Source organism: Bactrocera oleae, chromosome X (genome assembly GCF_042242935.1).
Source record: "Bactrocera oleae isolate idBacOlea1 chromosome X, idBacOlea1, whole genome shotgun sequence".
NCBI classification, from domain to species: domain Eukaryota; kingdom Metazoa; phylum Arthropoda; class Insecta; order Diptera; family Tephritidae; genus Bactrocera; species Bactrocera oleae.
Window position 1 is genome coordinate 35,273,609 of NC_091541.1, and position 14,688 is coordinate 35,288,296.

At 38.0% G+C, this 14,688-nt stretch overlaps 1 protein-coding gene across 1 annotated transcript; it reads left to right on the forward strand.

The window, feature by feature from the left end:
- The first annotated feature begins 11,851 nt into the window (after window positions 1-11,851).
- Window positions 11,852-14,483, forward strand: LOC138858054 (apolipophorins-like). Its single transcript, XM_070112524.1, has 4 exons — window positions 11,852-12,089; window positions 12,161-13,291; window positions 13,362-13,482; window positions 14,058-14,483. Exons 1-4 carry the CDS (start codon window positions 12,042-12,044, stop codon window positions 14,111-14,113), a joined length of 1,356 nt encoding a protein of 451 aa, XP_069968625.1. The 5' UTR covers window positions 11,852-12,041; the 3' UTR covers window positions 14,114-14,483.
- The last annotated feature ends 205 nt before the right edge of the window (window positions 14,484-14,688 follow it).

Consider the following 14,688-nt stretch of genomic DNA (forward strand, 5'->3'; position numbering starts at 1 on the left):
GTTTTGTTTCCATGAAAGCTTCCTGTCTAAGATTAGTCCCAGGTAGCTTGCCTTATCTCCAATTGTTAGTCTGCAACCATTTATTAATGGCGCCGTAACTTCTGGAGCATTATGTTTTCTGGTGAAAAATGCTAGCTCGTTCTTACCAGCATTTTAGTTTAATCCGCACGCTACTGCCACACGATTTATATCGTCCAAGATCGTTTGCATAAGGTTTGCGAGAGTATTCGGGAATTTGCCTCTGACCGATACTGCCACATCGTCAGCGTAGCGCACAACACGTACCCCCTTCTTTTCTATCTCTCTATCAGAGCTTACTGCTGTTTCTGTGGATTTTCCTTTAGAATACGCATGCTGCGAACTAGCCAACTTTTCTGGTTTCAGTTTGTTTCTTATATGTAATTCTATTAGTCTTTCCAGCGTTTTTAGAAGGAATGAGGAGAGGCTAATTGGCCTGAAGTCCTTTGGCTTGTATGCAAGCTTTTGCCTGCCTTTGGTATGTATATTACCTTGACTTCCCTCCAAAGCGAAGGTATATAGTTTAATTGCAGCGCCCCCTTAAGAATGGCAATTAGCCAATTCATTATGTAATTCTGTGACTGCTGCAATTGAGCCGGAAATAGACCGTCTGATCCCGGCGACTTAAAGGGCTTAAAACTATTTATTGCCCAGCGTACGTTGCTTTCTGACACTATGTTTATAAGAGTGGAGTCCATTTCTGCTCCACTGTCTTGAGTATATTCAGCAGTATAGCTTTTAGAGCTGCCTGAGAAGTAGGTATCCATTAGTAGTCCCAGGGACTCTTCACTGGATACCGTCCAACTTCGCTCTGGCTTCTGAAGATAACTGATACTGTGCACCGATTGTGCCATTATTCTCCTAAGTCGAGACGCTTCCGCCGTGTTCTCGATATCATTACAAAAAGATTTCCATGAATTTCTTTTTGGTCTCCTAACTTCCTTTTTGTATGACCTAAGGAGGTTGTAATAATATAACCAGTCTGACTCGCCTTGGGATTGCTTAGCTAAATTGAACTGCTTTCCGCATTCTTTCTGTATCTTTTTAAGTTCTAGAGACCACCAAGGAACCTTATTCTACCCCTACTTCGTGTTATTGGACAAGCCACTTCTAATGCTGCCGGCACGATTCCGTGAGTCGATTAACGAGGATATCTAGATCCTCCTCGCTATTGGGCTGAAACGGTAGAATCATAGGGATACGTTTTTCCAGCTCTTGCATGTGCACCTGCCAGTTCGTTTTCCTATGATTCCTAAAGTTAATGCCTCTATCGGCCCTTTCCTCTATTGTACATTCAATATATCGATGATCCGAAAAGCAATGTTCTTCGAGAACCCTCCATTGGGTTACCCTGTCAATTAGTTCTTCCGACACAAGTGTGATATCCAGCACTTCTTGTCGGTTTCTTGTAATAAATGTTGGCATGTTTCCCTTATTACACACCAGTAACTAGCAGGTAATTAAAGAGACACTCACCTCTGTCATTGATATCTGTGCTGCCCCAGATTGTGTGATGCGGGTTACGTCACCGCAACGTTCCAAAACCAAAATAAGCAATGATGACAAACTACAAGTTTGTTGGAGCCAATGACCCAATTGCACCAATAATTCCGATTTCGTCAGAATGACTACAAATGCATTTTTAGCAACGTAAACACAAAGTGTCAGCAACCCTTATTTCCTAATTGTATTCTCAACTTTCAAATTCATTCGCATTACCAAATCGCATATTTAGCTAAGTAAGCATTATTGTAGAATATAAGCGAATAATTGTAATATGACACGGGGAGAATGTAAAATAAAGTATAACCATTCACAACAATCAAATAATTGTTTTTTTTTTGGTTCCCGCCGGTACATTCGACCTAATTGGCGCAGTCGGTTAAAAAAAAATAAATAATGTGTCTAAAGATACATAAGAAAGGACACTAACCGAAGTTATGTCCAGTGCGGAAAATATATCCTAAGATATACAAGTACAAAAGGACTACAATCAAAATTTAGTCCGAGTTAAAAAACATAAGAAAGGACACTAACCGAAGTTTTGTCCAGTGCGAAAAATATATCCTAAGATATACAAGTACAAAAGGACTACAATCAAAATTTAGTCCGAGTTAAAAAACATAAGAAAGGACACTAACCGAAGTTATGTCCAGTGCGAAAAATATATCCTAAGATATACAAGTACAAAAGGACTACAATCAAAATTTAGTCCGAGTTAAAAAACATAAGAAAGGACACTAACCGAAGTTTTGTCCAGTGCGAAAAATATATCCTAAGATATACAAGTACAAAAGGACTACAATCAAAATTTAGTCCGAGTTAAAAAACATAAGAAAGGACACTAACCGAAGTTATGTCCAGTCCGAAAAATATATCCTAAGATATACAAGTACAAAAGGACTGCAATCAAAATTTAGTCCGAGTGGAAAAAACATAGCGAAAGGACAATAATCAAAATTATATCCTAGTGAAAAACAAAATAAAAAGAAATAATATATATAGAAAAAAAATTTATATAAGTAAAATATATAAAAAACCAAATAAGTGAAATATATAACTAAAAATGGCCAACCAAGTCCCGGCAACAGAGCTTATAAAGGAAGCCGCAAGGATTAAACCCTACTATGGCATAAACAAAGAATACGATCTCTCATCCTTCTTGAGAGAAGTCGAAATTATTCTTCCTCTGTTCGATGACAACCCAGCGCTTAAGCAGTTCATATTCGAGAGACACATCTGGACCAAAATTCAGGGAGCAGCGCTTCAAGTCATCAGGACACTGGGTCCATCTGCAACATGGAACGAAATTAAAGCGGAATTAATAAAAAACTTCGGAGTCAAGGAAACCTATCATGGGCTTTTCAACCAAGCCATTCGCACCAAATATACCAACGTACTCTGGACACTAATGCTTTTCACACTAATAACACCACCACAGACAATTAAGGCTACACTTATCGTGGAAAAAATCGAAAGCAACGAAGGCTACACAGAAATCTTTTTAGAAAACATAAATTTAATTCATAATTACAATACAATATTACACATCATAGACCTATCCGAAATAAAAAATATTATAAACACCTTAGAATCAAACATTGAAATTTTAACACACAACGAAAACTACGACTACCTGCATAATGAACTGAACACACTTATTTACAAAATGCAAACACTCGTAACACATAGAAACAAAAGAGGACTTGTCAATATAGTAGGAACAGGAATGAAATGGTTATATGGCACAATGGATGACCAGGACAGAACGGAAATAGAGGAACATCTTAAACTAATAGACGAGAACAATCATAGAGCCATTTCTAATTTAAATAGAAATATAGAAATAAATAACTTTTTCAATAAAACATTTACAGACATTAAAAGACAAATAAATAACTTTTTCAATAAAACATTTACAGACATTAAAAAGACAATGATAGAAAAAAAATTGAAGCTAGTATAAACGGACTAGGCATAGAAAATAGACGCTTGGAGAAACAACTCATTTATTTCGATTTATTCTTAAAAGTAAGAATCTTAAAAGACAAAATTGATCAATTACAAAATAATATTGCCGCTTCTAGGCTCAATATAATGAATGAAAATATTTTAACAAAAGAAGAAATCATAAAATACGATATAGACATGTTTAAATTACAAAATATAAAGTTATACACAGCACAGTATAAAAATAGTAAAATAATTTTTGTTATTCAAATACCTAATGAAATTATAAATGTTAGAAAATCAATGTTTTCACCACTTCCTAATAATATATCACAAGAGTTAATGTTCAGTACAGAAGAAGTTGTAAAAATAAATAATACATATTATTCATTTCAAGAAAATATAAATGTAAAGAAACTAAAAGAATCAAACCTATGTATCCTAAGAAACAATTGTGAAAGTATAAGAAATAATAAAACAGAGTTAATTGCAATAAAAGACGGATTATTGTTAATTAAAAATTATGGAAAAACATTCATTAATAGTACATGTGATCAAAGAACTCTGCATATATCGGGCCATAATTTAGTAATATTTAACAATTGCAATGTAAAAATTAATGAAAATATTTTTGAAAATACGAGAATTCAATTGGAAGAACATTTTATAATACCTAATAATTTCAAAGTTAATAACGTTAAAACCAAACTGACATTCGAAGAATTAATGGTGCAACAAATCGCAAATATAAATAAAATAAAAGAATTGGAATATCACAGAAATACACATAAGCCAATAATTTGGACAACATTCGCTACTACTGTCATTATCGTTGCAATAATTTTTGCCGTAATAGTTTACTTCTACATTTTTTAAAATCGTATAGTTTCAGACATTAATATACTTATGGAAACTCAGGGGAGTCTCCAATCAAGAGGGGGAGGGGTTACGTCACCGCAACGTTCCAAAACCAAAATAAGCAATGATGACAAACTACAAGTTTGTTGGAGCCAATGACCCAATTCCACCAATAATTCCGATTTCGTCAGAATGACTACAAATGCATTTTTAGCAACGTAAACACAAAGTGTCAGCAACCCGTATTTCCTAATTGTATTCTCAACTTTCAGATTCATTCGCATTACCAAATCGCATATTTAGCTAAGTAAGCATTATTGTAGAATATAAGCGAATAATTGTAATATCACACGGGGAGAATGTAAAATAAAGTATAACCATTCACAACAATCAAATAATTGTTTTTTTTTTTGGTTCCCGCTGGTACATTCGACCTAATTTGCGCGCTTGAGTCGCATCCAAGTATCGTCATGCACTTGGATGCCTCACTATCCCGTACCACCTCTTTTACCATCAGAGGTGGCACCAGGTCTTGCTCGTATGGCATATACCACGACACCAGCCGGTAACTGCTTGTGCCCGTTTCCCAGCTTACTGCTGCTGTGTCGTTGTTACAGCAAGCTCAGACCCGGAAGAAGAACACTTACCTTGCTCCATACTTTCCGCGTAGCTAGAGGACTCCATAGGATCTTCTTCTACTTCGCATATCTCTTTCTTTGATGCCAGATGGTCTGCAGCATCGGCCTCCGACTTGTAACAGCAGAATCTCCATCGTGGCCCTTTTGGTCTCCACGCCAGATTCTGCTACGCTGTCCTCAAATGTCTTAACATACTTCCCTTCCGTGGGTAGGCTCGGGTTGCAGGCTCTTATGAGCTGCATAATCTGGTCCGGCTGTGATGGTGTAGCCGAGATCCATACCCTTGCCCTTGGTCTGGATGGTATGTCCTTTTTTTCCGCTGCTACCAATTTTGCCCCGGGTTATACCTCTCCCACCTTGGCTATAGCAGCTTTGTATAGAGTGACCGATCTCTCGTCGTCGCAAGCAATCATTTTGATCTGGCCCTGGTACCAGCCGGCATCTGTGCATGACGGTGGCGGACCCGGATTGCTTATTAGCACTTCTAGTACAACATTTGTCAGCGCAGCCTGCACCCATTTCCATTGGGCTCTGGGGCTTATTCCTTCGGGATCTCCCTCATTCAGAACGCCAATGACAATTCGGTCCCGGGCCACTTCTGCAAATGATTTTGCGGGCGTTACACCCTTGGTCTTCGGCCTCTTGGCTGACGGCTTTGCCTCTTCAGCTGACCTCTGTCGCTTGGCTGCCTTTACCGGCGGCTCCAACTTGAAGTTGGGTATGACTGCTCTCGCGCAGTCAATCGATGCTTGGAGCTCCTTCGTTAGCTCCTCTCTCGTTGGCGGCTTTAGCTCTACCAACCTTAGTAAGTATGCGGCGCGTCGTCTCTCCGCATACTTTGCCTTTGACGGGTCCTGCATGCTAAACGCAGGCCACTCCCTGGCAGATGCACTTTCAGCAGCAGCCCCTTTGGCATCTCCTCCCTCCCCCTGCTTCTCAGCCGTATTTTGGCTGCAGGGTTTGGGTCTGGCTGCCTCCGGCGCTACCACTTTCTGTGGGCCAGCTTTAGCTTCTGCCCCTTTACTAGTGCTTGCCTTATATTCTGGACCAAGCTTCGCTTCTGTCCTCTTAATGCTTGTTGCCGAGCTCGCTCCAAACGCTGCTCTTATTTGGGAGCAACTAGCCCCCTCCGGTTTTTTTTCTGGAGATCCGGGCTCTCTCCGATTTTTGTTTGTCAACCGGAAAATCGAAAACCACTATATTTAGTTTATAGTGGCTAAGGAAAAACCGGGACTGATTACAGTCACTTTTGACAGAAACTGAAATTAATACCGAACTTCATGTAGACTTGCAAATATTCAATTCAGCGGCAACTTTACATAGTGGTGCCTCAGATTTGAAGGTCTCAGCGAATGTCTACGCCACAAAAGATCACTGTGATTTGGCCGTTTATGTTCTAAGTGAGCCCATATTACAGATCGCTGCCGATTACAATCACCAGAAATACGCTTTTAATACTAACAGTAAATTGCTACTTTTCAGCCAGTCTCCGATTGAGCTCATAACCGATTTTCAACCAACGCAAATCAAATTTATTGCTAAACGTAAAGGTCTTATTGATCTCAACGCCGATGTACAACTTGGCAAAGAAATTAACCTTAACCTTCTAATTTAAATAGAAATATAGAAATAAATAACTTTTTCAATAAAACATTTACAGACATTAAAAGACAAATAAATAACTTTTTCAATAAAACATTTACAGACATTAAAAAGACAATGATAGAAAAAAAATTGAAGCTAGTATAAACGGACTAGGCATAGAAAATAGACGCTTGGAGAAACAACTCATTTAAGTAAGAATCTTAAAAGACAAAATTGATCAATTACAAAATAATATTGCCGCTTCTAGGCTCAATATAATGAATGAAAATATTTTAACAAAAGAAGAAATCATAAAATACGATATAGACATGTTTAAATTACAAAATATAAAGTTATACACAGCACAGTATAAAAATAGTAAAATAATTTTTGTTATTCAAATACCTAATGAAATTATAAATGTTAGAAAATCAATGTTTTCACCACTTCCTAATAATATATCACAAGAGTTAATGTTCAGTACAGAAGAAGTTGTAAAAATAAATAATACATATTATTCATTTCAAGAAAATATAAATGTAAAGAAACTAAAAGAATCAAACCTATGTATCCTAAGAAATAATTGTGAAAGTATAAGAAATAATAAAACAGAGTTAATTGCAATAAAAGACGGATTATTGTTAATTAAAAATTATGGAAAAACATTCATTAATAGTACATGTGATCAAAGAACTCTGCATATATCGGGCCATAATTTAGTAATATTTAACAATTGCAATGTAAAAATTAATGAAAATATTTTTGAAAATACGAGAATTCAATTGGAAGAACATTTTATAATACCTAATAATTTCAAAGTTAATAACGTTAAAACCAAACTGACATTCGAAGAATTAATGGTGCAACAAATCGAAAATATAAATAAAATAAAAGAATTGGAATATCACAGAAATACACAAAAGCCAATAATTTGGACAACATTCGCTACTACTGTCATTATCGTTGCAATAATTTTTGCCGTAATAGTTTACTTCTACATTTTTTAAAATCGTATAGTTTCAGACATTAATATACTTATGGAAACTCAGGGGAGTCTCCAATCAAGAGGGGGAGGGGTTACGTCACCGCAACATTCCAAAACCAAAATAAGCAATGATGACAAACTACAAGTTTGTTGGAGCCAATGACCCAATTCCACCAATAATTCCGATTTCGTCAGAATGACTACAAATGCATTTTTAGCAACGTAAACACAAAGTGTCAGCAACCCGTATTTCCTAATTGTATTCTCAACTTTCAGATTCATTCGCATTACCAAATCGCATATTTAGCTAAGTAAGCATTATTGTAGAATATAAGCGAATAATTGTAATATCACACGGGGAGAATGTAAAATAAAGTATAACCATTCACAACAATCAAATAATTGTTTTTTTTTTTGGTTCCCGCTGGTACATTCGACCTAATTTGCGCGCTTGAGTCGCATCCAAGTATCGTCATGCACTTGGATGCCTCACTATCCCCTACCACCTCTTTTACCATCAGAGGTGGCACCAGGTCTTGCTCGTATGGCATATACCACGACACCAGCCGGTAACTGCTTGTGCCCGTTTCCCAGCTTACTGCTGCTGTGTCGTTGTTACAGCAAGCTCAGACCCGGAAGAAGAACACTCACCTTGCTCCATACTTTCCGCGTAGCTAGAGGACTCCATAGGATCTTCTTCTACTTCGCATATCTCTTTCTTTGATGCCAGATGGTCTGCAGCATCGGCCTCCGACTTGTAACAGCAGAATCTGCATCGTGGCCCTTTTGGTCTCCACGCCAGATTCTGCTACGCTGTCCTCAAATGTCTTAACATACTTCCCTTCCGTGGGTAGGCTCGGGTTGCAGGCTCTTATGAGCTGCATAATCTGGTCCGGCTGTGATGGTGTAGCCGAGATCCATACCCTTGCCCTTGGTCTGGATGGTATGTCCTTTTTTTCCGCTGCTACCAATTTTGCCCCGGGTTATACCTCTCCCACCTTGGCTATAGCAGCTTTGTATAGAGTGACCGATCTCTCGTCGTCGCAAGCAATCATTTTGATCTGGCCCTGGTACCAGCCGGCATCTGTGCATGACGGTGGCGGACCCGGATTGCTTATTAGCACTTCTAGTACAACATTTGTCAGCGCAGCCTGCACCCATTTCCATTGGGCTCTGGGGCTTATTCCTTCGGGATCTCCCTCATTCAGAACGCCAATGACAATTCGGTCCCGGGCCACTTCTGCAAATGATTTTGCGGGCGTTACACCCTTGGTCTTCGGCCTCTTGGCTGACGGCTTTGCCTCTTCAGCTGACCTCTGTCGCTTGGCTGCCTTTACCGGCGGCTCCAACTTGAAGTTGGGTATGACTGCTCTCGCGCAGTCAATCGATGCTTGGAGCTCCTTCGTTAGCTCCTCTCTCGTTGGCGGCTTTAGCTCTACCAACCTTAGTAAGTATGCGGCGCGTCGTCTCTCCGCATACTTTGCCTTTGACGGGTCCTGCATGCTAAACGCAGGCCACTCCCTGGCAGATGCACTTTCAGCAGCAGCCCCTTTGGCATCTCCTCCCTCCCCCTGCTTCTCAGCCGTATTTTGGCTGCAGGGTTTGGGTCTGGCTGCCTCCGGCGCTACCACTTTCTGTGGGCCAGCTTTTGCTTCTGCCCCTTTACTAGTGCTTGCCTTATATTCTGGACCAAGCTTCGCTTCTGTCCTCTTAATGCTTGTTGCCGAGCTCGCTCCAAACGCTGCTCTTATTTGGGAGCAACTAGCCCCCTCCGGTTTTTTTTCTGGAGATCCGGGCTCTCTCCGATTTTTGTTTGTCAACCGGAAAATCGAAAACCACTATATTTAGTTTATAGTGGCTAAGGAAAAACCGGGACTGATTACAGTCACTTTTGACAGAAACTGAAATTAATACCGAACTTAATGTAGACTTGCAAATATTCAATTCAGCGGCAACTTTACATAGTGGTGCCTCAGATTTGAAGGTCTCAGCGAATGTCTACGCCACAAAAGATCACTGTGATTTGGCCGTTTATGTTCTAAGTGAGCCCATATTACAGATCGCTGCCGATTACAATCACCAGAAATACGCTTTTAATACTAACAGTAAATTGCTACTTTTCAGCCAGTCTCCGATTGAGCTCATAACCGATTTTCAACCAACGCAAATCAAATTTATTGCTAAACGTAAAGGTCTTATTGATCTCAACGCCGATGTACAACTTGGCAAAGAAATTAACCTTAATTTACAAGGCACCGACAAACAATTGTTCAGGGGCCGTATTGCGCTTGATGCACCGTACTTCTTGCAGACCTCTTATTCCAGTAACAACGAAGAGATAAAAACATTTTTGGTAAATAGACATATCTACATAGATAATATTTCTTAAACGCAATTTTTTTAATTTAATACACAATTTGTTTTCCTAGAATGTTGTCGAATCTGAGACCAAAAAGGATACAGAAGCAAAAGTTCAGATAATAAAAAACAAATTCAAATATATACGTGAAACTGCCGACCAACAAGCGAAATTATTAAAAGATAGTACACCTGATCTTTCGCAACTGAAGAGCAACTATGAAGCGAACATCAACGAAATCGCTCATGCATTAGAGAACCATCCAGCTTTAAAACAGATCAGCGAAAGCTAGTAAGCTTTTTTTAAACCTTCTTCAAATTTGTTCTATATATCAAATTTATATTTTTTCAGTAAAAAAATGTACGCTTAATTGACAAAAATTGCCGGGAATTTGTCGAAGAGTGTTGCTGGATCCTATGAGAACTTATATATAATAAATCCGTTGCAGAATTTTATATAAAATTAGAATCTACACTAAGAGAAACAGTGTTGCCAGCATGGGAAGACCTGTTGGTCACCACTTCTAACCTTCTTGGCGACTTGCGCGTACAATTAGTGAATTTAATCACTGAATTAGTCCAAGAAATTTGGATTGCTTTAGAACAATATGGACCAGCACTGAAAAATTGTGGGAAAGCCATTAATGACTCATTGAAACCTTTAATTGAATCTTTCGAAGAACTTGTCAAAGCAGCAGCCGATGCAGTTAAAGAGGAACGTTCGAGGAACTCAGTTAATATTTAACGAAACTACCATCCCTTGATGAACTGCATAGTGAACTGAAAGAGCAAGTGAAAAAGTTGAGACTTGTAGCGAACGCTTTACAATTATTGAACGATCTCTTTGACCAACTGCATATTTTACCATTGACGCCAGAATCAATCGAATTCATAGAAAAATTGCGTGAATACACAGAAGCTAAGCTAACTAACAATCCAGTAAGTGATGAGCAAGTATTACAAGAACTTACAAAACTCTTGGTGAGAGCTCTACGTTCCATTTAGATTAACTTGAACGTCAACTCGCCTGTGATATTTCAGACAATATACAAGTAATTACTTCTCTACTGGGTATCACATCAGAATCGTTTGATGTTATTGATAAGCTACCAAGTATATTCCGCTTCAGTGTCTTGAATTTCTTATTAAATGAAAACTGGGAAAAGATTGTTAGCGAAAAATACCTTAAGTCATGGATTTTCTTCAATGATTTTTATCTACACGGCCACATTTCGGTCAGCATTACTCCTTCCCAGGAAGCTGCAAGTACATATTGGCTCAAGAGAGTGTTGACAATAATTTCACTGTCGTCGCACACCTTAACAATGGCAAGCTAACATTTATTACATTAACCGATCGTGACGGTGATTTCACTGAAATTTCAGATTCAGGTGCTTTAAAAATCAATGGTAAAGAAACTGAGTTCCCTCAACATTTTAATGGTATTCATGCTTGGTGTTTAGTCTACACCATCTGGTTAAATTCGGAATATGGCATTGAAATTATGTGCATTCAGGATTTGAAAATTTGCAATGTTAAAGTAGATGCATAAGCAAAACGCGTGGTCTCCTAGGCAATGGAAATGCAGAGCCATACGACGATTTAATTGAAGTAGATGGTACACCGATAACAGCAAAACCGGCACATGCAATCGCTCGTTCAGAAATTTGCTCGGAGATATTTAGTTTAGAGTCTCCCTTACCGACAGGCTATATCTTTGAAAATCTTGCACCATATCGCGCGAGGTGTGATGCCGCTATCACTGAGGCTTCCGAAAAGGGAAAAGAATCCGCAGCATGTCTAATAGCTACTGCTTATGGCTCAGCCTTGAAATTAAAAGAGATTTCAAGTCAGTTACCATCTCGTTGCTTGAAATGCGCTGGTGCTACTTGACAACGTGAATTAGGCCAGGAGTTCGCTGTTAAAATACCAAACAGTAAGGCTGATATTATTTTTGTTGTCGATCTTGACATTAATTTTTTAATGGCCCAAAGAACATTTGCTTACACTGCGTCTCACAGGAGGTGGCGGATCCGAAGGTTGTCGAAATATTCAAGGGCATTGAATCACTCTTCAGAAGTAACGTACCACAATCAGACGAAAAGGCGTTCAGATTAGCACTCAATTATCCATTCCGTGCCGGATCTGCAATGAGTATTGTTGGGGTCCGTAGCAGTACTTTGGACTTCGTCAATTTGGTAAGAACTTATATAAAAATTTAAAGATAAAAAATACGACAATAAATAAATTGTTTCGTTTTAATTTTTAGTTCAAATTGGTACGAGCTCACTTAACCGATGCAGCCACAAATTTCAATAGGGCTTTGTTACACCTGATCGGTCCAGTTACGGCCACATTCCGGATGGTCATAAAATCTTCACATTTGATGGTCAGCATTACTCACTCCCAGGAAGCTGCAAGTACAAGTTTGGCTCAAGACAGTGTTGACAATAATTTTACTGTCGTCGCACACCTTAACAATGGCAAGCTTAAATTTATTACATTAACCGATCGTGACGGTGATTTCACTGAAATTTCAGATTCAGGTGCTTTAAAAATCAATGGTAAAGAAACTGAGTTCCCTCAACATTTTAACGGTATTCATGGTTGGTGTTTATTCTACACCATCTGGTTAAATTCGGAATATGTCATTGAAATTATGTGCACTCAGGCTTTGAAGATTTGCAATGTTAAAGTATATGGTTTCTACCTAAGCAAAACGGGTGGAATCAGAAAGTGCGTACCGATAACTGCAAAAACCGGCACATGCAATCGCTCTTCAGAAATTTGCTCGGGTATATTTAGTTTAGAGTCTCCCTTAACGACAGGCTATTTTTTTGATTTGACCTTGAAATTAAAAGAGATTCCAACTCAGTTACCATCTCGTTGCTTGAAATGCGCTGGTGCTGCTGAACAACTTGAATTAGGCCAGGAGTTCACTGTTAAAATACCAAACAGTAAGGCCGATATTGTTTTCGTTGTCGATCTTGACATTAATTTGACTGTGCTTCGCAACTTGGTTGCGCCTGCAATATTGGAGGTACGTGACTCGCTAAAAACACGTGGTTTCACTAATGTGCAAATAGGAGTAATTGCTTATAATGAGTCTCAACTTTATCCAGCTGTGTTAACTAGTGACGGTGGAAAAATTAATTATCAAGGCAATTTAGACAATGTTCGACTTAATTGCCCAAAGAACATTTGCTTACACTGCGTCTCACAGGAGGTGGCGGATCCGAAGGTTGTCGAAGTATTCAAGCGCATTGAATCAGTCTTCAGAAGTATCGTACCACAATCAGACGAAAAGGCGTTCAGATTAGCACTCAATTATCCATTCCGTGCCGGATCTGCAATGAGTATTGTTGGGGTCCGTAGCAGTACTTTGGACTTCGTCAATTTGGTAAGAACTTATATAAAAATTTAAAGATAAAAATACGACAATAAATAAATTGTTTCGTTTTAATTTTTAGTTCAAATTGGTACGAGCTCACTTAACCGATGCAGCCACAAATTTAAATAGGGCTTTGTTACACCTGATCGGTCCAGTTAATGACCAATCTGTGGACCACATTCCTAAAGAGAAACTAGTCGGTAAGAAAAATAAACAATTAGTTAACAAAAATTTTGTGACTTAACGAAACCACGATGAAAGTAAAACATTTTACAAATTGTTTTGATACCACGTCTTGAATCTTAACCTAGAAACTAATAATGGAAATGATAATAGTAGACAAGATACACCAATAAAATAAGAGGAAAAAGTATATTCTGTCCATATCTTAAATTTTCTAATTCAAACTTAGGAAACCAAGGAATGTACTTTTTAGCTTAACACTCAATCTCTTGCGAAATATTAGAACCGTCCAATATACAGAAAAAAGTCGCCTATGCCGAATAGTGTTATCATTGGTTTTTCATATAGCTACTCCTACATATTCAGAACTAAAATATTTCTATAGACCCACCCAATAAAAATGAAAAAAAGAATCACTTTATAGTTCAATTAGTTGTTTTATCCAAAACTAATTTAACAAATGGTGTTTTTTGATTTTGTCGGTATTGTAGAAGTATTTAACGAAAGATTTCGATTCAAAAAAAGTTTCCCTTTAAAAAGCTATCTACGAATTATAAATATATGACTAGGAATAATAAAATCTCATTTTTAGGGTTTAACTCTCGTTTGATTGCTACATTAGACGGAAAAGATGCCAAAAAACGTTAAAAACTGCAATTCGGAAATGATATTGGCATCGATTTTGTTCTCAACAATGGTGGTTGGGTCTTCACAACAGAAAACTTCGATCAACTGAAACAGAAAATGGCTCTTAACCAAGTGGTAAACACGTTAGCTGATACACTTTTTAGGACAGAAATAATTAGCCAGTGTGAATGTGAAGTGGCACACGGTTTGCATGCCCAGCATCGGTGTGTATTTGTGTGTGATTAAATCGTCCAATTTTTTGCCGACCAAAAAGGTCAAGGCGAACTAGATTGATGATGTACTATTTAAACTCAATTCAATATCTACAAATGAAAACAATACAACTAAAAATACTGATTTTAATAAAAATAGAAGAACCAAAAGCCAAAAATTTTAATTAATTAATTCCACGAATTTTACAGCAATTAACCTCTACGAAGTCAACCGGAAAATCGAAAACCATTATATTTATTGTAGTTTATAGTGACTAAGGAAAAACCGAGACTGATTACAGTCACTTTTGACAGAAATTGTAATTAATAATACTGATTTTAATAACCCTCGTTTAGAAATTCAAAAATCGAGGAAAGTTCTAT